The sequence below is a fragment of the Ailuropoda melanoleuca genome, chromosome 2, assembly GCF_002007445.2.
Source record: "Ailuropoda melanoleuca isolate Jingjing chromosome 2, ASM200744v2, whole genome shotgun sequence".
Lineage (NCBI taxonomy): Eukaryota > Metazoa > Chordata > Mammalia > Carnivora > Ursidae > Ailuropoda > Ailuropoda melanoleuca.
In genome coordinates, this window is record NC_048219.1 from 49,488,177 (window position 1) to 49,515,254 (window position 27,078).

The 27,078-nt window shown below is 43.2% G+C and overlaps 1 protein-coding gene across 2 annotated transcripts in view; it reads left to right on the forward strand.

The window, feature by feature from the left end:
- The window catches only part of AK5 (adenylate kinase 5), a 234,947-nt gene that overhangs the window by 185,786 nt on the left and 22,083 nt on the right, over positions 1-27,078 (forward strand). For both annotated transcript variants that reach the window (XM_019802846.2, XM_002922313.4), the window contains exons 11-12: positions 18,823-18,986; positions 20,003-20,119. In XM_019802846.2, coding sequence (XP_019658405.1) covers positions 18,823-18,986; positions 20,003-20,119 — 281 coding nt within the window. The remainder of the gene's footprint in view (positions 1-18,822; positions 18,987-20,002; positions 20,120-27,078) is intronic.

Sequence of the window (27,078 nt, forward strand, 5' to 3'; positions counted from 1 at the left end):
TCAGATCATGATCTTGGGGTCCCAGGATCAAGTCCTGCATCAGCTGAGCTCCCTGCTTAGCAGGGAATCTGACTCTCCCCCCTCTCCTGCTCTCTCTTTCTCTCATTCTCTCTCTCTCAAATAAATAAATAAAATCTTTAAAAAAAAAAAAAAGAAATCTTTGTGGAAGCACCATTAACTTACCAACAGAGTCACCTGGTGAAGATTTAGTTACTCAACCTGTTCACTCACCCAAGGCCACATCTCCGGGCCTGACTCACTGAAAACTTCCTTTGCTTGTTGTGAGACCCACTGAGAATGATCAATGCCACAGACTGTAGAAGGACCCAGCACTGGAAATGAGAGAACACCCAGAATCTTACGTTTATATCCAAACTCTGTGTGCCCTTGGGCCATCTCTTAGCCTCTCTGAGTTTCTTTTAAAATGGCAAAATAATATTTGTTTTTTGTCTACCCCAAATTTGAGCTGCCCATGAATTGATACATTGCTAACTGTTCTCTTAATTGGAAACATGTACAACAGAGACACAGCCCCAAGGAAGTAAAGTGTGAAGGCAATTGAGTAAGTCCAAGTCCTCATCTCCTACCTCCCAAATATTTAATTACCTAATAATAGTATTAAAACTAACATATACTGGTGACTTACTTCATTGTAGATACTGTGCTGCCTTTTTACATATTATCTTATGTATTTCTCACATTCATGTTCTTTCCCATTTACAGATGAGGAAGTAGACGCTCAGAAGGTTAAGGCACTTCCCCAAGGTTACACAGTTAATACTGACCGAGTTGGGACTCATGCCCCACTTTCCTAGACTTCAAAGCCCAAGCTCTAAAATGTAGTAAGGACAGGTTATGGGAGTAGAATGGGTGGGGGTTGAGTGCGCCATAATGATGTGAATAAATGCCTCAGGTTTCTATTTGACTTTGTTCCTATGTAGCTAGCTATTGATGTCTGAAAGCAAAGACAAAATAATAAGACATCAAATGGATAGCAGTGAAACAGACCTCTGAGTGCCTCAGCCATGTTCTGCCAATTATTTGCAATTCCATAATAACTTCAAAACAGGAAACAATTTGAAGCCATAATAGTATCTGAATCGTTCTGAACACCGGGCCCCCAAAGCACATTGATTTTGGAATACACACTGCATCTTTTTATTAAGAAGGCATATCGTGGGTATCTTTTTTGTGAGTGTTACCAAAAGTATTTCAAAGAGCCAAGGGCAGCAATGAGCAAGCGTTTGAGAATGTGATTCTGGGTACATCTGAAGGAACCTGGTGCTTCTCAGATTATCGTTGTATGTTGGATAGAGCACCTTGACCACATATTGATTTCAAACAATAGCTTAGTTTGAAGGTGGAGGGAAAAAATAGCCTAGGCCAGGGGATATACAGACTTCAGGGAGGCTGTGTAACTCCCTAATGATAAAAAATATTTTCTCACCGCTATATTAAATTCTCCCATTAACTGTATTCCTTTGGGTGACTTTCACTAATTCATTTGATACATTTATTGAGTTTCTACCATATATCAGCAAAGTTGATAGGCGTAATCATACAAAGATGAAAGATCTCAAGGAACTCATTCTAGGGAGGGAGCAGATAACCCGCACAACCTGGCACATGTCATGGCAGCAGCACGGGTGATGGGAGGAAAGACTGAAGTGGGTGTGTGGGCGTGGAGAGGGTAGTCAGCTGAGTCTGGAGAAAGAAAAGGAATTGGCCAGCTGCTAAGTGGGAAGAAAGTTGGCGTGAGTCCATGGCAAGGAGAGGGAACACGTGTTCGAGAGCCTCAGAGGTGAGGGGGTGGGAAGCTGTGAGAGGCAGAGCTGGAGACAGATGCAGGGTCCAGGGCAGGAAAGGCTGAGAACACCCAGCTAACAAATACAAACTTCAGCCTGTAGAAAAGGGGAGCTGTCAAGGCTTTTGCTCTGTCATATGTCACCACATTTGGATTTCAGAAAGCATACTCTGGAAGCGGTGAGAGGGAGCCTGGGCTGCAGCAGGGAGGCCAGCCAGGAGGTCAGATGGGTGGTCATGCAGGTGAGGAGCAAGGAGGCTGTTGAAGTGAAAAAGAGGAAACAGATCCAAAAGATTACAGGAAGTAGAATCAATAGGACATAAAGACCCATTGTGTTTGGGTGAATGAGAGCAATGAGCATGACTCAGAAGTGGCTGGTTTAGATGACCAGATAAGCAGAGGTGTCATTCAAGGAGATAAGGCATGTGGAGAAGACAGGAGTTTTGAGATAGTGATGAAGAGTTGAGTTTTAAACATTTTGAGATTGAGATGCTTATGGGACATCCATCAGGTAATGTCCATTAGACAAGAGGGTTTTTTAAATCTAGTACCCAAAATTTTACAAGTCCTGGCTATAGACACAGATGTGGAATTCACCAGGACACAACGGCAGTGAAACCACGCACGTGCAAGGGATCACCCCAGCGAGCTTACGGACAGTGAGGCTGGAAGGAGGCTGAGACCTGAAGTCTAGGAAACACCCGTGCCGGAGTCCAAGGAGGAGAAAACAGAGAGGAAAGCAGAGTATCAAAAGCAAATGGTGTCCTAGCAGGCAGGGGAGGAGAGAGTTTCCATGTGGGCAAGGTTAAATAAAATGTGATGAGAATTGTCTGTTGAATTTGGCAACCGCAGAGTTACTGGTGCCTTTGGTAAGAGCAGTTCCAGTGGAACAGAAAGGAGTAAAGCCAGCTGGTTGAGGGCACTTGGGAGGTAAGGAAATGGGGATGCATATAGACTAACCTGCCAGAAACTTGGCTCTGAGAGAAAGCAGACTTAGAGCCGTATCTAAAGGGAAAGAAGGTCAAAAGTGGATACGAAAGCATGAAGCATGTTTACAGAGAGAGGTAGTAGTGGGGTGTCTGGGAGGCTCAGTCAGTTAATCATCTGACTCTTGATTTCAGCTCAGGTCATGATCTCAGGGTTGTGGGACCCAGCTGCATGTCATGCTCCTCGCTCGCCACGGAGCCTGCTTGAGATTCTCTCCTGCTCCCTCTGCCTCTGCCTGCCCCCGCCCCCGCTTTCTCTCTCTCCCTCAAATAAATAAATAAATCTTTAAAAGAGAGAGAGAGAGAGGAAGTAGAGTCTAGTTAAGAGCACGACCTACTTGAGTTCACTGCCAGCTCCCCTCTGTCCTGGCCAGCTGACCTTGGGCAACATCCTTACACCCACTCTTCCTCAGTTTTCTCTCCTGTAATGTGGAAGTAATGATTTTATCTGGGTCATAGCGTTGATGTGAGGATGAAATGAGTTAACATATGTCACAGCACCCCTAGTAAATATTCAGCAAGTATCAGCTACTATTACTACTATCATATGGTGAGTAAGGGGAGACAGGCAATGAAAAAGAGGATCCAGAGAAAGGGGAGGCTAGGATGGGATGGGAAGTAAATTGAAAAGAGGTAAGGACACCTACGGGGTGGGGGGCATGACAGGGTAAGAGGTTGGGTAAGCTCGTCTGTTTCTAGCGTCATTTTTTAAAGTAAGCACTCCCTAAGGGACTGACCGGCTAAGTAGTGTTTTACCTGGAGCATCTGGGGTTGGCTGGGATCAGGGAAGCTGAAGTGGGAAAGTATCTCTTAGGCCCTGGGCTTACACCTGCCTTTTGGCTACCATTTCCTCTTGTGGACACATTATTGCAGTTGTTTACAACACAACACAGATTTTACTGTAGGAGGCTGTATTTAGCCTTGAGGAATAAAGCAGAATAACAAGCCAGTGGTTAAGGCGATGGTAACTGTTTTGGCCTTCCCAAATGTAACATTCCCAAAGTACTTCCCTCTTATTTTGCTCTAGACTCCAGGACTAAGAGTCTCAGAGCACTTTTTTAGTTGTAAATGAAACATATTTCAACCAACCATCAGGTGGTCAAGGCAATGAAAGACTCCTCCTGTAACTGAGCATAGCTATTTTGTGTTAAAAGGACATAGTTCTGTGCCCCCAGTTGATTTATTGTTTCATATTGTCTGGGGCACTGACTCTAAAGGCAGTGTTCCTCGTGGCTCGACTGTGCTGTGTAGAATGCCTTCCACCGGAAAGTGGATCACCGTGTCAGTGCCACACACCTGCCCATCCACACCAGCCAAATGACCTCAATTTAAAGTGGAAGGAACTTATTTGGCCCAATTACATATTTACATAGCTCTTACAGTAAATGCGTGGAAAGCTGGCATGGACAGAGCTGCAAGCAGAACACAGTCTTACTTGTCTTGGAAATCCTCAACTTGGTCTGGGTGGAGCTGTTGAGGCAGGCTCTGAGACGGCCCCTCATTCCAACATTTATTGAGAGAGGAAGAGAATATTAAGCAGTGAGAAACCTGGCTAAGCCCGACCAGCAGTCCCCTAGAATCTACTCCTGGAGACTCCTTCTTCCACTGACTGCTTGCTTGAAGGCAATGATGGCCATTGATTGGAAAACAGTTTTTACTAAATCTCCTAGAAGACAAAGACGATGTCCTTTCTTTTTCTTTTTTTCCCTTCTTCCTGCAGCACCTATCAGGATACCTGGCACTTAGTAGGCATTCAATACATATCTTCAGAAAGAATGAATGAATGAATGGATTAAAATGGAATGGAAGATATAAAGACTTCATTGTCGGAAGTAAATATATTAATTTGTCTTCTACCAATAACCTTCTCAGAGTCATAATGATAAGAGCAGAAGTATCAAGTAAAGCTATAGGGCTTGGCCATTTTTTTAAAAGATTTTATTTATTTATTTGACAGAATGAGAGAGAAAGAGAGCACAAGCAGGGGGAGCAGCAGGTAGAGGGAGAGGGAGAAGTGGACTCCCCGATGAGCAAGGAGCCCGATGCAGAGCTCAACTCCAGGACCTGAGCTGAAGGCAGATGCTTAACCGACTGAGCCACCCTGGCACCCCATGGGGCTTGGCCATTTTTAAGAACCAACCATAACAGAGACACTTCCTCTGGTTGGGTCCTGAAAGATCAATATGAAGTCTTGATGAAGTCTTCCTGGCCCCTTCCCACAGAAACAAAATAAAAAATGCCATGCCTTTGGTAAATTCTTCCGGGTAAAGTACCATGTGGTTTCTCTATCAGAATCAAGTTCCAGTCCACCACTGTGTAACTGGCATAGATGCCAGGAAACAAAATACAAAACAAATAGCTAGCAAATCATTGACCTTGATGCTGCTGATTCAGAGTGTTGCCATCATTCAAAGAAGGGAACGCAGACTAGAGTTGGTTTAATGTTAATCTGCTCTTGAAGATAGGAGAACAAGAAAAGGAGGAGAATTTTTAAAATATTTTTTTAATGTTCCCATCCCTCAAGGAGCTTATAATCTATTTGATGAGGCAAGAATTGATGTTTATGAAAACTTTAGAGCTAATACAGGACAGTGTAGAGTTAACTGTCGAACTATTTAGTAAGTGTTGGGAGGGATGGGAGGACAAAGAAAGCAAAATGGCTCAATGGTTGGGAGCCTCTTCCTAGGGAGACTGAGAACCAAGGGGAGCCTCAGAGAATGAATGGGATCCCCTAAGCTTGAAAGAGGGCTGAGGAGAGAGGTCTTCCAAGAAGGGAGATTTTAAGTAGGGAACAAATTACAGTAGTAGGAATATGCCCTTCATGGTCCAGGAACAGGAAGAAGATGGACCAAATCATAGAAGTCCTGAATGCTGAGAAATAATGTGATGTCAACCAAGGATGAGTCCAGGGCTGGTGAACAGGCAGGAAGCACAGAAGGGAAAAACTACCCTTGACGAATTTGCTCGACTTTTATTATTTCCCACTCCCTCATTTCTCTTTGGACTCATGCAGCCAAAATCTCTCCTAAAACAGATTACCACATTTTTTTTTAATTGAAGAACTACTTTTCTTTCTTTCTTTTTTTTTTTTAAGATTTTATTTATTTATTTATTTTTCAAAGATTCTTTTTTTATTCATTTGACAGAGATAGAGACAGCCAGCGAGAGAAGGAACACAAGCAAGGGGAGTGGGAGAGGAAGCAGGCTCACAGCGGAGGAGCCCGACGTGGGGCTCGATCCCACAACGCCAGGATCACGCCCTGAGCCGAAGGCAGACGCGTAACCGCTGGTGCCACCCAGGCGCCCCTATTTATTTTTTTGACAGAGAGAGACAGCGAAAGAGGGAACACAAGCAAGGGGAGTGGGAGAGGGAGAAGCAGGCTTCCTGCTCAGCAGGGAGCCCAATGTGGGGCTCGATCCCAGGACTCTGGGATCGTGACCTGAGCCAAGGCAGACACTTAACGGCTGAGCCACCCAGGCGCCCCTGAAGAACTTCTTTTCTTTTTATAAAAATGATACATCTTCGGGGTGCCTCGGTGGCTCAGTTAGTTAAGTGGCTGCCTTCAGCTCAGGTCATGATCCTGGAATTGAGCCCCATGTTGGGCTCCCTGCTGCAGGGAGTCTCTTTCTCTCTCTCCCTTTACTCCTTCCCTCCCCCCACTTGTGCTCTCTCTCTCTCTCTCAGTCTCTCTCAAAATAAATAAATAAAATCTTTTAAAAAAGTAAGATATCTTCATCTAGAAAACACATATCAATCACAACAAATCACCCAAAATCCCAAAGTTTAAAGATGAATATTATTAAGATTTTTATTTATAGTCCTCTTAATTTTTTTCTATGCATATAAATTTTTAAATATACATTTTTCATCAAAATGAGACCATGCAACTTTAAATCCTACTTTATATACCTAACAAAATATCTTAGGGGCCTTTCCAAGATCCTGAATACGCTATGTCATGTCTTAAGGTTTTCCAGCAATTGAACTGAAACAGAAAAACAGAAAAGCACTCAAATCATGAGTGTTTAGCTTGATAAATTTTCACTAAGTGTCACATTCATCTTAGCAACATGCAGATCAAGAAATTGAACATGATCGACATCCCAGAAGTTTCCTTGTGCCTCCTCCTATTCACTGCCCCCTGCAAGGAATACCAAAGATATTTTTGAACTTTATATAAACGGAATCATACTATATGTATCTGTATCTGTCCTCTTTCAATACATCATTTTAATGACCACACACTATTTCTTTGAATTGCTGTAATTTATGCAGTTTATTCCTATTGTTATTCATTTTCACCAATTTTTTGCTTTCATTTAAAATTCTCTAATGAATATCTATGTACTGAACAGTGATTTTTTTTCCTTATGATAAATCCACTGACTGAAAAATTTAAGACTTTTGACTTATGTACCAGATTGCCCTTCTGAACGATTGTACCAATTTTATATTCCCATGATAGGATATAAGACTTCCAATTTCCGTGGTGTGGCCCAAAATTGAACACAAAACCCCAGATGTAATCCAACTAACATCCACCACAAATGTCTCTACTGGTCTTAAATATCCTCACTTCCTTTTACAGTACATAAATAGACTGCAAGTACAAATATTCTCTACATTCTCTGACAAAGACAAAAATGTAGAATGATAGTGCTGGAAATGACCTTGGAATTTATCTAGTCCAACAAGCTTATTTTCAGATGAGAATACAGAAGCTCAAAGAGGAGAAAATGTCAGCGCAGACAGATTCCCAGTGAAAACCAAACCAGAAAGCCATGTGTAGAAAAAAAGCTGCAATGAAATAAAACAGGAGCGCCTGGGTGGCTCAGATGGTTAAGCGTCTGCCTTCGGCTCAGGTCACGATCCCAGAGGCCTGGGATCGAGCCCCATGTCAGGCTCCCAACTCAGCAGGGAGTCTGCTTCTCCCTCTGCTTCTCCCCCTGCTCTCTCTCTCGCAAGTGAATAAATGAAATCTTTAAAAAAGAAAGAAAACAAAATGTATTTCTGGCAGCTACCTTTGGGAAGTAGGATTATGGGAGATTTTTCTTCTTTTTACTTTTCTGAATTATATAAATCTCCAATAAGGAGCATATATTTCTTTGACAATAGAGAAAAACTATTTCTTTAAAAGAAGGAAAACATAGGAGAGGCTAATTTTGTAAATTGCCTACTATATTCGTTTAATGCATGCCTAAGATCATAGTGTAAAGTGTAAAGGGCTTCCAAATAGGAAAAAGGTGGCTTGATAAGTTTAAGATGAATTTGGAAGAGGCAGAATACTCTAGAACAATGAATTCTCAGAATTTAGAGACCTAAATAAGAGTAGCCTGACTGGGGGCACCTGAGTGGCTCAGTCATTTATTTAAGCGTTCAACTCTTGATTTCAGCCCAGGTCATGATCTCAGGGTTGTGAGATCAGGCAGATGAGCCTGCTTAAGATTCATTCCTTCTACCTCTGCCCCTCCCCCCTCCCTCTCAAAAGAAAAAAAAAAAAGAAGGAAGGAAGAGAGAAGAAAGAAAGAAAGAAAGAAAGAAAGAAAGAAAGAAAGAAAGAGAAAGAAAGAGAAAGAAAGAGAAAGAAAGAGAAAGAAAAGAAAAAGAGCCTGACTGAAACAACTTTTGGAAGGCTCTAGTCTATAGGCTTGGTGAGTCAGGTCTGGAAAAGGCCCTGGAGACCTCTGGGTGAAGAAGAAAAGGACAGATTATTTAGTAGTATTTATACTACAATTTGGAAATCCTGTCTCTGTCTCTGTTTGGAGATAGAGTTAGGATGGAGATGGGGCTAGCGTGGAGATGGGGCTGAGATGGGGATGGGATGGGATGGGATGGGATGGGATGGGATGGGATGGGATGGGATGGGATTAGAATGGAAATAGATTTAGGATGGAGAGTAGTTTGTCCTAAGAGCTATAAGAGTTCACAGCATCATGTGGTGGAAATGTTTAGGAATCACTGCCTTGGTGCATGCCATTTCCTCTCACCCAAGACTTGAACCCTCTTTGTCTTGTCTCTATCTAAAAGCTAAAGTCATGAAATCCAATTCCAGAGTCTTGTCTTAATTAGACATTTCACACGTTTTTCTATGCCTTTCTATGCCAGAATCTTTGACTCTTTGAATTGTCACAACAGAGATGAAATCATGTCCGTAAAGTCTCCAGGTTAGTAAGTGGTGGGGCTAATAGGTTTGCTAGTTTTAACAAATATAAGACAGCTAGTTAAATTAGAATTTTGGATAGACAGTGATGGGGTGTAGTGTAAGCATATCTGATGTAATAATTAACTGGATGTCAGCTGGCAACCCTATGGGGCCATCATGAAAGCCTGGCTCCTAGTTGACTGAAGGCTGTGCAGTGCATTTCTGAGCGGCAGGTGTCCTGATTTCCAGAGTGGCCTTACATGTGAAAGGCTATAGAGCTTAGCAGTTACCAAGGCACAGGTGTGACCTTGGACACAGATTTTTAACCTGTATAATAGGGTTACAAGTAGCACTTACTTCAGGACGCCTGGGTGGCTCAGTTGGGTAAGCGTCTGCCTTTGGCTCCAGTCATGATCCCAGATACCTGCAATCCTGTCCCACATCGGGCTCCCTGCTCAGCGGGAGCCTGCTTCTCCCTCTGCCTGCTGCTCCCCCCCCGCTTGCGCTCTGTCCCTCTCTCTCTCTGTAATTAATTAATTAATTAATTAATCTTTAACAACAAAAACAACAACAAAAGAAACAAATAGCACTTACTTCAAATAGTTATTGTAAGGATTAAATGACTCTAGCTCTTACATAGAGATAAGACAAGGAAGGTTCAGGTCTTGGGTGAGAGAAAATAGCAGGCACCAAGGCAGCGAATCCTAAACATTAAAACACACACACACACACACATACACACACATACACACACATACACAGTACAGATACTTATTAGATTAAATATCAAGCCAAAAGCATTATGAACGAGACATCTTAATCTGAACAGTCTGCAATGACTTCCCAAACATTTCTGTCTCTGAACCACTTCATTGGTACAAAATAGGCCACAGTCCCCCTTCTATTCTCTCAGGCTTGATGCTGAGAAAACAAAAAGTTCCCCTCATCTGCAAGAGAGAGGATAACCCTGCTATTGATAAGGCAATGAGGATTTTTATTAATGATTATAGCAAATATTCATTCACAATAGAACCATTATCTCAGCATTATTACACTGTAAATATTAAAGGAAAGATCAGCAAAGACTCACAGCAACACTGCAGAGCTCACAGCACATTGCCTTCTTTAAGGTTATATAATCCAGAAGTTGCAAATTGGGTTAATCATCACAATCATCTGGGGAATTTTTTAAAGATCATCTGATCATCTTTTTTTATTATGAAAATATTTCAAACATTCAGCAAAACTGAATTTTACACTGGTACAGCCACCACCAAGATTCTGCCATTAACATTTTACTAAAACTTGTTTTTATCATATATCTGTCCTTCTAGCCATCCCTCTGTCCAGCCATCAATACATCTTTTTTTTCTTACACATTTCAAGTAAAATGCAGATATATGCATACTTTACCTGGGGAGCTTTCTAAAACTAATTTCCCAGACTTCAACCCCAGTGGTTCACAGATCTACTGATTCAGGAATGTTTTCAATACCCTAGGTGATTATGCTACACAGGCAAGTTTGGGAACGTATCAGTCAGAAGAAGCTAGGTTATGCTGTAGTAACAAATAAGCCCACCTAAAAATCTCTGTAGTGTAGAGCAACAAAGATTTTTTTTCTTCTTCTTTCTCCTCTTCCTCTTCTTGTTCTCGTTCTGGACTAATGCTACACGTTCATCAACAGGTGACTAGGCTTCACTCTGGTAACCATGCTGATGGAACCCCTACTCTCTGACACATTGTTAGTTTCATGGTAAAGGGACAAGAGGCATAGAAAACCATGTACTGGCTTTAAAAACCTCTGTCTAGATGTGACACACATCGACTTCTGCTCACATTTCATTGACCAAAGCACTTGGGAACTCTCAAGTTAAAAAAAGTAGGGACAAATAATCGTTTCTCGGGGACGAGCACTATGGAAGGGAAGCTCGAATATTTAGGAAGAGTAATAAAACACACACACGTAAGCACAGAGAGAGAGCAGGGCCACTAATTTAATCCAGACTCTTCAGTTCACAGACAAGGAAGCCAGCATCCAAAGAGACGAAAGCTCCCAAGGTCTCCCAGGATCACTCAGCTAGTTCAATGCAGGAATGGCCTAGAGCTAAAATTGGCTAACTCTCAATGTCACAGGCTACTTCCCACTCCCTGAAGCTCTCAGATTGTTTACCATCCATTTATTCATTCATTCACTGATCTGACAACTACTGAGTGCCCACTATACACCAAGCACTGATACGTAAGGCATAACACCGGCCATCAAGAAGTTCATGGTCACATGTGAAGTTTTTCCATATAACCTGCCGCTGACCCTGTCACTGGCATATTTTATCCTATTCACCAAATAACCTGAAGCAGCAGTGCATTTCAGAACTAATAGAGATGTTGTCTTTGAGGATAAAGATCTATTTTTTCTTAGTTGTTTCCGGTCACACAGAGTCAGTTCACAGCAACAGCCTGCTGAAACTCAGCATGGTGATAGAGCTCATCCCAGATACGGAAAGTTGAAAGTGACTCATAGCCCTACAGTGGTTGGGGATCATTCCTAGGGCACAGTCAGTTCATGATCCGATGGAATAATAGCTTTCCTCTGAAAGGAATCATTCAGTTACAAAAACCTAAACCCAGCCTTAGAGCACATTTTCACTTAGGGAGAAAGAAGTATTTCAAGAGGTAAGAACTGAATAGATTTTTAAACAACTCTGATGACTATATAAAAATAGGATAGTTTGATATGCAAAAGATAGTTGATACGTTCACAAGCTGTAACTGTAAAGACTATCCATCTTTAAAGATGTTAAATAGTATCACAATATGAAAGTGCTGTTCCCTAATTTGTAATTAAAGAGGTTGAAGCTCCAAGAGGATAAGTGACTTGATCAGTGTCCTCTACCTGGATACAGGTACGAGATACAAACCCGCCACTTGAGTCATTTGGTCCATGTTCCTTTGACATGAAAGGAAATAGTTGTCACTTTTGTGGGGCCACAAGATTCCTAGACATTGACCCTACTGAACAGTTGCCTGTGACACCATGCAAGGTTCTGTGGGGATACCAACAAAAATAAAGCACTCTCTATTCTCTGTGAGCTTCAGCCTAGCAAAGGAAGGAAGAGAATGTGGGCAAAATATGTGTCCTGGAAGCCAGTTGAAGAGAGAATTCCAAGATGTTTATCAATGGTATTAAATGCTACGAAAGGGACAAAAATGGTAAAGACTAGAAGAAGGTCATTAAATTATACAACAATTACACAATCACTCTGAACTCTAAAAGATCAACTTCAGAGAGTGATGAGAGCAGGATGTGGCTTGCAAGAGGACAGGGAGTCAATAAAAGAGAGGGAAATGGAAACAGGCAGTTTCAGGATACCAAAAAAAAAAAAAATAGGAAAGAATATAAAAATAACTAGAGGATGCAGACAATGGTAGAAATATTTTCATTTGGATTGGAAAGAAATCAGCCTATTGTTACACAGAAGAGAAATAAGATGGTGCCAACTGAGAGGAGTACATTTAATGTGGACAAGAAAGAGGAGCAAGTTTTTGGAGCAGGAAGGAGGTGAGGATCCTTTCATCATCAAATAATGTATTCTTGAAGAGGATGGATGTAATAGGTGATGGGGACTAAGGATTGCACTTGTGATGAGCACTGGGTGATGTGTGGAAGTGTTGAGTCACTACATTGTACACTTGAAACTAACATAAGACTGTATGTTAACTATACTGGAATTAAAATAATAAAATAAAATAGAGGCGCCTGGGTGGCGCAGTAGTTAAGCGTCTGCCTTTGGCTCAGGGCGTGATCCCGGGGTTCTGGGATCGAGTCCCACATCAGGCTCCTCCGCTAGGAGCCTGCTTCTTCCTCTCCCACTCCCCCTGCTTGTGTTCCCTCTCTCGCTGGCTGTCTCTATCTCTGTCAAATAAATAAATAAAATCTAAAAAAATAAATAAATAAATAAATAAATAAATAAATAAAAATAATTTATTCTTTCCGCCATGATTATGAAGTGTCTGTTGTGTTTCAGGCACTGAGTTTGGGCTCCACAGTGAGCAAAGCATACCCATAGCCTGTGCTTGTGAACTATCGAGTCTAACACAGAAGACAGACCTTAAGTAGATGGTTGACAGATAGATGAGAGAGAGTCCTTATACTGTGAAAAGTGCTGTCAAGGAAAATGCCACAGTGCTGCAAGAGCCAAAGCAGAGAAGTCAGCCTTCAGCTGAATAGTAGTATAAAATAGTCTTCCAAACAAAAGAAAGGAGGGACAGAAGACAAGAGATGAAGACACATAAGATTTGAAAATGTTGAGGAAAGAAGATAGCCTTCATCTTCCTAGGGAATGGGAGGATTAAAAATACTTGTAGGAGTAAGAATATGTTTGAATATGTTTGAGGACTATGTTGGAAGGTTTGAGGACAATGGGGAAATATTGGAATCTATCCATGGACATCCAATTTGGTATCAGCAAAAGAGGAATATATTTACCCAGAAGCAATAGAAGCTATTTTGAAGTTAGATAGCATGACCCAGTTGGCTTGGTTTTCCAACTTCCTCAAGGAATCCTTAGCAACCCAGAGTAGATGCCATAAAGTAAAGTAAGTAGGTTGGGCAGAGAGTAGTTGCTGGTTCTCATGGCAGCCACAACAGAATTCACTGGGGGCAAAGGATTCACAGCTATGGCCTGGTGTCCAGCTGGCTAGGGAGGTAAGTGGTCCAAAGGGAATAGACTAAATCTATGAGGTCACAAGGAGGGCAGAGAACAAGTTGAGAAGTTGAAAAGAAGAAGTGAGAGAAAGACACAAGCAGAGTGGAAGGATAGACCCACACCACAAGGAACTCTCAGGTTCTGCCAGATGAATAGGGAGCTAACATTGGGTCAGTGATGCAGGTCATCGGTGCTGAAGAGGTTTAAAGAATCCTGAGGCTGGGGTGGGATGGGAATTAAGATCTGGAAAACTTTGCCTGATGACAATTAGAACCCAGAGAATGCTATCCTCTCTGCTGTGCCTTACAGAAAATAAATTTTATGAGTTTTCTAAATCAGACACATCTATTTGTGTGTGTGTGTGTGTGTGTGTGTGTGTGCGTGTGTGTGCGTGTGTGTAAACACACATGCTGATATATATCTTAATTACCTACAAGTGGTCTGGACATCCCTAAGTGATGGCTAATCCCCAAATTTTATATTATGTGTAATTCAAACCCCAATACACTGGCTGACACCTGCATATATAACTCAGGAAGAACTAGCAGGATGAGGGACCTTCCCTTTCTATATGTAGTATTTACCAATCACCAGTTTGGGGGCAGAGAGATGGGGACAAGGGAAGTGTTTAATGAAATTTTGGGCAAAGGGACAGATTTCAGAGACTTTAAACATGGACTCGGCTTTTCTAAGTGGCTTAACAACTGGTCAGGTATGGGAGAGAAGGAAGAAGGAGAATCTAAGGTGGATTGAGGCAGAGCGTGGATTCTCATTTCCCCTTATTTTACAGATGAAGAAACTAAGTCTCAGAGAAAGCCAGACTCCCCTGTAGCCACATGACTAGTAAGTAGCAGAGCTGGGATTTTATTGACTGATCCACCTGCCCTGTGCCCTTCCCAGTACAATACTCTCCTCCCTTCCTGCCATTCTCCGCAGGACCAGCTCACACTCCAAACCACCGTACTAAAGATACCAGGCTCACCTTTCATGCTCTTCTTTTCCACATTTCCCCTGTACTGGTGAAGGCAATTGTGCATACTCATTAATTCCCGCCGGGGCGAGGAGTCCCTCCCAGTGTTTGTGCAGTGGTGTTTACAGACCCGGGTCACAGGTCTATCTCACTGCTGTGATGCTGGGTTCACCTGCCAGCCTCCCAATTGGACTGAATTCTCTGTTGGAAAGGACAGGGCCTTGGAATCTTTTAATCTCAGTACTTAGCACAGCATCTGACCTATACTAGCTGCCCAGCAGATGTTAGTCAAAGGAAGAGCTGTATTAATAGTCTTAATTCCAGGTGGCACCCTCCAGTTAACAAGATACCATAAAATGTCAACAAAGGACATTATAACCTGGTCTGTGCCATTGCTATTTGAAATATTTAAAAATAAAAGTGTAGGGGCACCTAGGTGGCTCCGTCAGTCAAGTGTCTGCCTTTGGCTCAGGTCATGATCCTAGGGTCGCAGGATGGAGTCCCATGTCAAGCCCTGAGCAGCGGGGAGCCTGCTTCTCCCTCTCCCTCTGCCGCACCCCCCCTCCCCCAGCTTGTGCTCAATTGTTGGCTCACTCGCTTGCTCTCTGTATCAAACAAATAAATAAATAAAATCTTTTTTAAAAAAAATTAAAGTGTAATAGAAACTTACATACTTGCATTTGTTTGGATTTGGGGTTCAGCTAATTACCTACCTGACATCATGATTTGTTTGATCTTCTCTTTCTGAGCCCAGAACGTGCTACAACACACCAGCTTAGCCCTTCCATCCTGACACCCAGCACAATGCAATAGTTGCTTTGGGGGCAGGTGCTCTCTTGCAGGGCCCAGCCAGTGAAGCCAGGAGTTGTCTCCGGACAACTGTGGAGGTGGTGATGCCGCTTTCAGTTCCACCACAAGGAAGAACAGGGACCCCCGGGTTGGCAGCTCTTCCGCAGGGCCTCCTTCTGTGTAGCGCTGTTGGCACCTCAGTGGGGGGCGGATACCTACCCAGCTGTGACATGAGCGTTCCCAGTATTTCCGCTTGCACAATATAGCACCTTGGGCTTTCCATGGAAAAAAACTTATATTGGAGGTTGAAAATAAAGATTTCTCAACTATTTTTTCTTTTGAAGTGGTGACAACCCCTTCGAACTGGGATCTCACATCGCAGACACTTTGTGAATGACACCACGTGGTATTGCGTGTAGGGTCGCTGCGGGGTTTGAGCCTTGAGGAATGATCCACCAGGAGTCAGTGAGAGGACAGAAAACGTGACAGTTCCTCACCGCTATCAGTCATCCCGTCACCAGAGAACACAGCCCACTCATTCTGATATGTGGCACCTCAAAAGATTATTTTCCGTTATAACAAATTATCCTGGCGGGATATCAACCCCGTTGTTTTTTATTTAAAAGTCATCAGGCCTCAAAGACGTGCAAGTGACATTATATGAAAATTCATATTTCTACTCACAGTGTTTGTGTCTTCACTGCAGTGATAAAAATCACTTTGTTCTCCAGTTTGGAGCCCTGGGAAGAATCAAATCATTGTGTGGATTACTTAGAATTCCACTGTGCCTGCACCATTTGGCCAAAGAATGCTGAGAATTTGCAGCTGTTGCTCCACAAAAGGTTCCTAACTGGGGCGGTGGCTGCCGTTGAACACACAGCTGTTGTTAATTTGAGCTGAGGATTTTTAATTGCCTTTGTGTCAAAATTTATTAAATAACATTTTAGAGACACAAAAACTGTAATAGTCATATTAGTGGAATGCTGAAGGAAGAAAGTCCTCGGAATGCCGCATTTTTGCCTCGTAAGCCGAGTCTGAAAACACCTTTTCCACATGACTGATTTCCAGCCATCCCAAGAAAAGGGTTTCTAGGTAAATGCGACCACGGAAGCGCTGGAGGCTTCTGCAGGGGCTCAGCCCCTTGTTGTCCTTACTCTTTTATCTGGAAGCACTCCTTGCCTGAGTGGCCTTCTCTCGTTCCCGTACTCTCCCTCCGTTTCTGTTGTGGTAGGAGACCGTCCCAGTGCTCAGGGCAAGTGCAGCGTTAGCTGGCGACTGGCTGTGCCTCCCGAGTGGTCTGCATTGTTTTGGTGAGCCGGTAATTGCTGTCTTCCTGTTGCATCTAGCCTGTCCATGACAGTCCTGTGAGGTGTCTGAACCCTCCCTGCTTAGCTGACAGCAGCTGTGTGGCTGAGCAGAACATAGAAAACGTGGACTTTCCTTCATTTTCTGCCAGGCCAAAGGAGAGAGAAGGCGAGGCCCTTCTACTCACAAGGACCAACAAAGTTTCCCTCAAGAGGGAAGTTGCTAACTGTCCTCAGAGAGGAGTTTTGAATATGAAGTGAGGCGAACCAGGGAAATGGCGGAATAAGTCATAAATCCTCACTACTATGTCAACATCCCCACCACGTTTTTCATTTTAATATTCAGTATTCTCTCTAACAGGAAAAAATTTGTCCGTCAGGCACTTATGAAGCACCTACTGTGTGCAAGTTACAATACTAGTGAGGGACCTGGAGTCCAAGCTGCGGACAGGCCGCAGGCCCCCACGTGTTGTTGAAACTGCTCACTCCCACAGAGGGTAGAGGGTAGAGGGACAAGTCTGATTCCTGGCAGAAGGGGCAAACATCTGATGGAGGCCTAAGAGATGAAGAGGATCTCTGTAGTTAGAGGAGGAAGGAAGGACCTACGAGGCTGAGGACCTGGGAGAGCAAAAGCACGGTGGCCTGGAAAAATTATGTCTTGTTGCAGGGACAGTATGTAGCTGGACGTGACAGTATTGGACGAGGATAAGAAATGAAAAAAAAAAAAAGATTGGAGAGCTTAAACTAGATTCTGGAAGGTTGAAATGCCACCCTAAGGAGTCCGGATCTTATCCTGTGGGGACTGGGAAGCCATTGAATGCTCTGGAGCTGGGAAGTGTCAATGCTTTTTAGGCAAATCATCCTGCCAGCAGGTCTGCTGGACTCTGAAGCCTCGCCCCTCCCCCCCAGAGGCAGAATGACTCTTGAGGACCGGCTCATCCCACAGGCAAGCCTGGCTAGTAGGGAAGAGAAGAGGAAATGCCTCTGAGAGCCAGAGTCCAGGCTTCATTCACAGCCTTGACTTGCTACATACTAGCCATGCAGCTATGTCAGCTGAGTTAATTCTCTGTGTCTCTCCTTCCCCATCGGTAAAATGGGGGCAATAGTGCCTGCCTCTTAAGGTTATTTTAAATTAATACATTAAATGCTTAGAACAGTGAGTGGTACAGTAAGCTGCTGATAAAGGTTAGCTGTTATTTTCAGATGTAAAATCTTATAATTTAGCAACTGGTTGAACTTGGGGTGGGGGAAGACAAGAGAAAGAGTCAAGGGTGTAATGCTCATCCAAGGAATATGGCTCATACTCAGAAGTAATAATAACATTCAGAACACAGCAGGAAAAAAAATCATATTGAGGGACATTCTACAAAATAAATATAACCTCCAAAAGTGTCGAGGAAACATGAAGAAATTTGTTCTGTATGGAAGGAGACCAGAAGGACATGACAACAAAAGACAGTGCATGATTCTGAACTTGACACATTGGTTCAAAGGACTTTACTGGGACAAATGCACCGAAATCTGAATGGGTTGTGAAGATGTAGTTAAGTAGAAGGATGTGCTCCTTGTCTGGAGGCAATGAAACTAAAGTGTTCTGTAGCGATGAGACATCAGGTTGGCCACTGACTCTCAAATATTTCAGAAAGTTCTTTGTTCTCTACTGATAGCTTCTGTATGTTGGGATTGTTTGAAAATGAAAACAATGTATTTTAAAAATTAATAGCTAACATTTGTTGAGCACCAACTGTGTACCCAGCACGGTGGTTAGGCTTTGCACATGAGTGTATTCAGTTCCCCCAGGAAACTTCTCTTTCATCTCTACCGAAAGAGGCCTGCACCCCTCCCCAAGGCCCCTGGAGCAGCAAGAACTCTCCCCACTAGATACCTACAGTAGTTCCCTACTAACTGCTTGTTGGGGTATAATGCCTGCCCACCCCCCGCCTTGGGCAGCCCGCTCTTTGAGGGCAAGAAATGTACCCCATTCTCCACTGTATCCACAGCTCCCAAAGCAGCTCCCTGTAAAGCATAAGTACCCCGTACGTGCTTGGTGAATGAAGTGCGTAGGCTTGTTCATCGTGGCGACTTGGGACGGGTGTCTGATACATCACTCCTTTTCTAGGTGGCCCAGGCTCTGGCAAAGGCACACAGTGTGAAAAGCTGGTGGAAAAATACGGATTTACACATCTCTCGACTGGTGAGCTCTTGCGTAATGAGCTGTCATCAGAATCTGAAAGAAGCAAATTGATCAGAGACATCATGGAACGTGGCGACCTCGTGCCCTCAGTAAGCAACAGTTGCCCTCCCTGGTGGGAGGGGGCGGTAAGCAGTGGATATTTTGGAGTGTTGCTGTTACTCTAAGCTGCTGGAAAAAAGAAGCCCCAAAAGACGATAGCTACATTTTATTTCTCTCTGATGTAAAAGTCAAGAGGCAGGTGGAGGGTCCACAGCAGAGACCCGTCTGCCAGACCACATTGTCCCGGCCCGGGCTCTTTCCCCTCTGTTGCTCTGCCAGCCCCTCGAGTGTTAGCCAATCTCATATTCTCCCAAGAAACTGGTCCCCACGTTAGTGTTAAAACCTTCAAAGCTGAGGTGAGCATGCTGCAGCACAGCCTATATTTAGAACCCTCTGGAAAATAGAGAATAACATTTTGGTCTTGTCTGGAAAGTGTGATAGCATTATCTTGCAATCTGGTATCTTCCTTAGATAGTTTAAGTAAAGAATATCCCTTGATGCATCTTTTTTCCTTTCAACTCACCATCCATCTCTGAGTAGCTGGATGCCATGGGTATCAAAAAATATTCATCTGTGCCCTACAAGGGCCCATGCTAGGCTCTGTAATCAGGGCTTGTACAGTGCAGCTGTATTAACTACCAGAGCTTATAAAATATTTACTGGAAAAAATAAACAGAGAAGCACATTTTATGCCCTGTTTTGCCTAGTTTTAAACTGCCATTATGGAGTGTTAACATATGAAATACAGCCACTGTATTTCATCTATTCTGATGCTTTTAAGATACCCCAGTAAAATATAGCTAATAAACTATTCCATATATAACTATACCAGCACAAAAAAAAAAGTACTAAACTGTGACTGATTGTAAGATACCTACCAATTTCATAGACAATAAAATGTGGGGGAAAGTGAGCCTAAGAGTGGATGAAATATGATATATTATATTGTCTGTTAACCTTATCTGAACCTTTCTCCCTCCCAAAATGGAATGACTAGTGGAGATGGGTGGTAATAGTGTTGTTCTGTGGAAGTGCTCAGATCCTGACCACTGTCTCTCTGCTCCAGGGCATCATTCTGGAGCTCCTGAAGGAGGCCATGTTGGCCAGCCTCAGTGACACCAAGGGCTTTCTGATTGATGGCTATCCCCAGGAAGTGAAGCAAGGGGAAGAGTTCGGACGAAGGGTGAGCTGTTGTTATGGGGATCTACCCAGAAGGAAAAAAGGGACATCATTGAGGTTGGGGGATAAATTCAGAAGTCTGTTCCTCTCCTAATTACATCAGTCAAACTTTCAGTTGTAAATGGCAAAAACTTAACACAAACTGACCGAAAAAGAGGGTAGTGGGGTGGGCGATTGTGGTGGATTTATTGGCTCAAGTAACTAAAATGTCCAGGAGTGGTTCACTTGGTTGGACCCATGTATTCAAATTTGTTCATCAATTGTGTGACTTTCTCCATCTCTTGGATTCAGGGCTTATATTTCACCATCTAAGTGATCTCACAGAAGGTTTTCTTCTTTTCCAATGTGGGCAGCAAAAGACCCAGGGTTGTGTTTCATTATCCTGGATTAGGTCATGAGCCCATTGCTGAACCAATCACTGTGGCCAAGGCGAAGATGGGAGGGCATATAATAGAATATCTAGGAATACCATGATTCATCCTGGAAGACCAGGCTGGGGAGAAGAAAGGAGGAGGGAGCACCATACCTGAAGCACATGGACTGAGGAAGGGAAGGGAAATTACCCAAGAAAGAATAGGAATGCCCTTAGAAGCTGGCAAGGGAATTGATGCTGGGCAGGTAGAGTCCAATGTATGCCCTGCTCCAGTCTCCCACCATCCAGCCTCCCCAAGTCCCTCCGTCTCCTAGGGAAGCAGGTGGGGCAAGGCCACTCACAGGGGAACAGTAGTAAGTAAAAACCATCATAACTATCCTTTATTGAACCTACTCTGGGCTCACTCCTGTGCTACACACTGTACATACATTTACCTCTAAAATCCAAGCAAGGGGGAAACAAATTGTCCCCATTTATTAAACAAAAATTCCCGAGCTCATAAAAATTAATATTTATCTAGGTATCTCTCTAGACTAAAGAATTTTCCTATTTCATTTCATATATTTTTACTAACCTTATTAGATAGATAGAGGAGGTATTTAATTCACGTTAAAGGTAATGAATTCAGCCCAAAGAGATTACATGACTTGCCCACAATCACGTGGCTGGTAAGTGACAACTGCTGGTAGGATGAAGATTCGGGGGCTCGTCTCCATCCATCTCTAACACTGCAGTGTGGATGACAGTGAATCGTACTTGTGTGTCTCCTGGAGGTTAATCTGACCTTCTGAGCCTGTTTCATTGAACTTCCTTAGACAGTATCTGAATATTTAAAGACCAGTTGCTCACCTTCCCCTACATTTCCTGCCAGCAACCAGAGTCAAAGAAAAATACGCGCTGGCCTAGTTGGCAAGAGTGGGATGAGCCCACCAGGGCTGTCCCTCGGCTCCAGAGCCTCCAGCAACAAGGGGAGAGTAGCAGAGCCTGTGACTCTAGTGGTTGCGGGCAGTTGCCAGTGTGGGGGCTCTCACGGCCAGTATTCTACTGAGCTTTCTCCCACACAACAAACCGCTTTAAGAGGTCACACTTCAACATACATCAACTACATTTTTTCAAGAAGTGCAATTAGGAAGATTGTTATACTTTCTTAAAATATCATGACAAAGTACACATAACATAAAAGTTAACATCTTAATCACTTTTAAGTGTAGAGTTCAATAGTGTTAAGTGTATTTGCATTGTTGTCCAGTCTCAAGAAGTCTTCTCTTCTTGGAAAACTAAAACTCTGCACCCATTAAACAACAATTTCCTGTGTTTCTCTCCCCTCAGCCCCTGCAACCACCATTCTACTTTCATCTCTATGAATCTGACTACTCTAGGGACCTCTTCTAAGTGGAATCGGTCTGATTTGCCCTTTTGTGGCTGGCCTATTTCCCTTAGCATCATGCCCTCAAGGTTCATTCATGTTGTAGCATGTGTTGCAATTTCCTTCCCTTTTAGGGCTGAACAAAATTTTGTTTATCCATTCATCCATGAACAGTTACTTGGGTTGCTTCCTCTTTTCGACTATTGTAGATAATGCTACAAATATGGGTGTACAAATCTCTCTTCAGGACTCTGCTTTCACCTCCTTTGGGTATATATACACAAGTGAAATCACTGGAGCATCAGGTAATTCTCTAACACACCACTACCGTAGCCGCTGCGCCATTTTACATTCCCACCAGCAGTTCGCGGGTGTTCCAGCTTCTCTACATCTTCACCAACACCTGTTATTTTCTGGGGGTTTTGATAGTAGCCACCCTAATGAGCATGAGGTGATCTCTCATTGTGGTTTTGGTTTGCATTTTCCCAAAGATGAATGATGTTGAGCATCTGTTCATGTTCTTGTTGGCCGTTTATATATCTTCTTTGGAGAAATGCCTATTCACATCCCTTGCCCATTTTTGAATCAGGTAGTTTGGTTTCTTGTTATTGAGTTGTTGGTGTTATTTATATATTCTGGATATTAACTCCTTATCAGATATATGATTTGCTAATATTTTCTCCCATTTTATTTTAGTAATCTCCACACCTACAGTGGGGCTCAAACTTAAAACCCCAAGATCAAGAGTCTTGTGCTCTACTGACTGAGCCAGACAGGCACCTCAGCACACAGAAGTTTTTTATTTTGTTATAGTATAATTTATCTGGTTTTGCTTTTTTGTTCCCTGTGTTTTAATGTCATGTTCAAGAAACCATTGCTAAATCCAAGGTCACAAAGCTTTCCTCCTATGTTTTCTTTAAGAATTTTATAGTTTTAGTTCTTACTTTTAGATCTTTAATTCATTTTGACCAATTTTTGTATATGGTGTAAAGTAAGGGTCCAATTTCATTCTTTTGTGTGTGGATATCTGGTTTTCCCAACACCATTCATTGAAAAGATTGTTTTTTCTCCAGTTGAATGGCCTTGACCCCCTTGTCAAAATCATTTGACCATCTATGTAAGAGTCTATTTCTAGGCCCTCTATTCTATTCCATTGGTCTATGTGTCTGTCTTTATGCCAGTACCATACTGTTTCTATCACTGTGACTTTGTATTAAGTTTTTAAATCAGGAAGTGTGAGACCTCTAGCTTTGTTCTTTTTCAAGATTGTTTTGCCTATTCAGGAGACCTTGAGATTCCATATGAATTTCAGGATGGGTATTTCTATTTTTGTAAAAAAAAAAAAAATCCAGTGCCATTGGGACTTTGACAGGAGTTGCTTTAAATCTGTAGATAGCTTTAGGTAGTACTGTCATCTTAACTATATTGAGTCTTCCGTGGATTGTTTTACATTTTAGCTTATTCTAGTCTTTTAGCCGTGCAGTGGGTAAAGTTCCTGAGGATACATGCTGAAAAATTGAGGAACAGGGAAATTTTTTCTACACGACTTCAGAAGTAGGGCTTTGGCAAGGCTAGAGGATAGAGAAGGGAATAGAGAGGTGTTGTTGTGTCAGGCTCTTGACGTGCTGCCTGCCTAGCAGGGATTGGAGTTCTGGAAGCACACCATTCAAATACAGTGGGAGATGCACCATGACTGCCACAGGGCCCACAGTGTATCATGGGGTTTAGGCTTCACAGTGGCAGCACACTTCTAGGTGATTTCACAGTTACTTTGCCTGTGAAGTTAAGGTCCGAAGAGCCCTGGGAAGATCTCCAAGAGAGTCAGTTCAGGTCATGCACTTGCTTGGAAGTACTGGGAGGAAATGTCTTTGAAAAGTCTACTTTACTAAATTGTTCTTTTGAAGCCCCCAAATGGTCCACTGTGATAAGTAAGATGTAAAGATGAGCATCTCTTTTTTTTGGTCAAAGTGCAAACAACAACAAAGTTATAATCCATATTCTCCCTTGGGGATTTTTATAACCGGATCTGTAGGCAAGTCCCTGATCTTAGGCTTGTGGGGTTCCAAACTGTTTTGAGCGGTGACATTCACGTAGAGCCTCTTTAAAGCATGTCACTCATGTGGTCCAGAGTCCAAAAGGCTGAAGCTTGCCTCTGTCATGTATTAATGTGACCCTGGGCAAGTCACTCAACTTCAGACTCCTCCTCTGGAAAATGGAGGTAATAATACACCTGCTAAACCCTAATTTGAGGATTTTGTGAACATTGAATGACATAACATACATAAATGTGTTTTCTAAACTATAAAAGGCTATAAAATATTATCTAGATTAGGGTCACTTTTTGTTTTTGAGAGAGAGAGAGCACTCACATTCGGGGGATAGAGGTTGAGAGGGAAAGAGAGAATTGTAAGTAGACTGCACGCTCAGCACAGATCCCGACGCAGGGTTTGATCCCATGACTCATGAGATCATGACCTGAGCCAAAATCAAGAGTCGGACGCTTAACCGACTGAGCCACCCAGGTGCCCCAGGGTCACTCATTTTTTTAATCACACCTCACACAGATCTCTAAATCCCTACTTCATCAGACCTTTCTCCTCTGCCTATAACCCAGGTAGACTATGTGGGGTAAAGGTTTTACATGGCCAGGGGCCTGTCCCTGGCCTTTGGTATGTATGAATTCAAAAACCCATATGATCTCCCCCAAAGTAAAGCAGAACTCCCCCTCCCACTGTGGGCCCCATTCAGACAGGCATTAGAATGTGGCAGAGGGGCACCTGGGTGGCTCAGTCAGTTAAGTCTGCCTTGGGCTCGGGTCATGATGTCAGGGTCCTGGGATTGAGCCCGGCTCCCAGCTCAGTGGGAAGCCTCCTTCTCCCTCTCCCTCTGCTCCTTCCCAGCTTGTGCTCTCTCTCTCTCTCTCTCACTTTCTCAAATAAATAAATAAATAAAGAGAAAGAGTCATTAACGTGGTGATCAGACAGTTTCAACCAATGCTAAAATTCATGATGTCGTTTCAAAAAATACACGAGTGCCCCATTTCATTAATGAACCGATGACCTACAGGGAGCCGTCTACCAAAACAGTCTTTTACGCACTGCTGGGAGGAGTTTGCAAAGGCCAAGCATGGTATTGATTTGCCCCTGGGTGTAGTGACCCTGGAAGATTCTAACGTCCCCTACTTAGGCTGTATGCAAGGGAACACACCTGACCTTCCAAAGCAACTACTTGCTTTAAACCTGACCAGGGAAACAAAGACGCTACAAATTCACGGAATGAGCCGCTCTTGATTCATTTATGCCCCTGCAGGGACCCCATCATTCATAGAGCCCCCTCCAAATTACAGGCAAGGAATTAATTCGAAATTTGGCAAAGACAAACACGGACATCTGATTTTCTCCAGAGCCTTAGAACAATCAGCCGGCTTGCGAGCACAGTGAGTGTTTCTCATACACTAATCAGGCCCACCGCTGCTTGAAGCCCCTTCAGGCCTGGGAATGGCTTTAACCAGGCTTTCTGTGTCGCAGAGACCGATGGGCCTGCTGCACGGGACCATCTGTTGCCGCAAAACCCCAGTTCAGTTAGTTAGGCTGGCGTTCTCACACACCTATGGTGGAGTCCTCTGAGACGCAGCATCTGTAGGGATTTGCTTGACTGCTGTGCACGACAGCACCCAAGACCAAACCCAAACCAGCGTCCACCGCGTAAGAGTGTGTCTGTGCGTGATTTCTCTATTACCGTCCTATCCTCTATTCCCAACGCTGGTTTTGGCCCCACTGAATTCATGATCTGTGCCTTCAGTATCCAACATGGTATACGGGGAGGAGGGAAGGGGGTGAGTGTGTCAGTGTGTGTGTGTGTGTGTGCGAGTGCAGGTGTGTCAGCGTGTGGGTGACAGGGGCAGAAGGAATATGAAGAAGGAGTTGGGGTTTCTGACCATCATCTCCATCTCCCTCTCCATCTCCCACTCCAGTTGAGAACCGCTGGGCACAGGGACTGGTCTCAACAGGCCTGTATTCAAAGCTCTGCTACACAACTCACTGGCAAGTCATTTAACCTTACATATCTCAGTCTCCTCTTCCATAAAATGTAAATTGAAAATGGCTATAGCCATGCCTCTTGGGAAGATTGGATGGGGTCCTTGCAGAGTACCTGACACATTTATAAGCCTACATATGGTGTTCAATAAATTGTTACCATCTTTTCCAAAATTATGTATTTTTTCTGACTACAGAAATAAAAATTGTATAGCTGTGAGACAATACAGAAAAGTATAAAACAAAAACTAACTCATCACCCAGAGGTAACTCCTATTAACATTGTGATGTATGTTCTTCCAGTCTGAGTTCTACCCGTTTGTGTACAGATAATATCGTATGGAATACACAATTAACAGAGTAATAGCTGTTATTTTTTGAGCACTTAAAATATGCTTTACATATGTCATTTTATTAATCTTTATAATCCTTTTCAGCAGATACTATTGTTTCCACTTTGAAGAGTTGTTATCATCTCGGGGAGGGGTGCGTGCTTAGCCTGGCTCTCGAGTGTGAAATTGAAGTGCTTTCCTGCATTAACCCAACCGTGTGCTCAACAACAGCCAAACTAAACATATTAACAGAAATAAAATGCCTGTGCTTGCTCTTGGCTTTTCCCTCCCAGGAGCCTCTTAGCTTAAATTGTGCCCTTAGCCTGAATATACAGATCATTTTCCTGGGTGTGTGAAAGATGACATTACTATCCCTCTGCCCATCGACTCTTAACTACCTACCTCATAACACTTCCATCTACAAGATAAATGATTCTCATTTTCAGAATGAGCTCTTTGCAAAAAAAAAAAAAAAAGGGGGGGGGGTTAGGAATCTGGCCAAAGGATGTTCTAGTTGGTGTGTTCTCATTGCTTGGAATTGTGAGGAGCCTTGGAGACCACCTTGGGATTCCCCACTTGCAATTTTCTGCCCTCTTTATCTGACCTCCAGTTCTTTGCAGAACTTTGAGCTGTGTAATGGCAGTATGTGGCAGTGGGATGATATTATTATTATTAGGGTTATGTGTTCAAGAGTGCTGGAATGACCCAGATACCCCTTTCTAGGGAGGCTCCCTAAGGGGTGGTACCTCAGAGGTGAGAGCAAATGGGAAATAGGTATACGCCACTTTATTGTTAACCAGGGGCCCTTACCTCCCAGTGGAGTGAAACCAGGAAATATGCTGGAGCATGTGACTT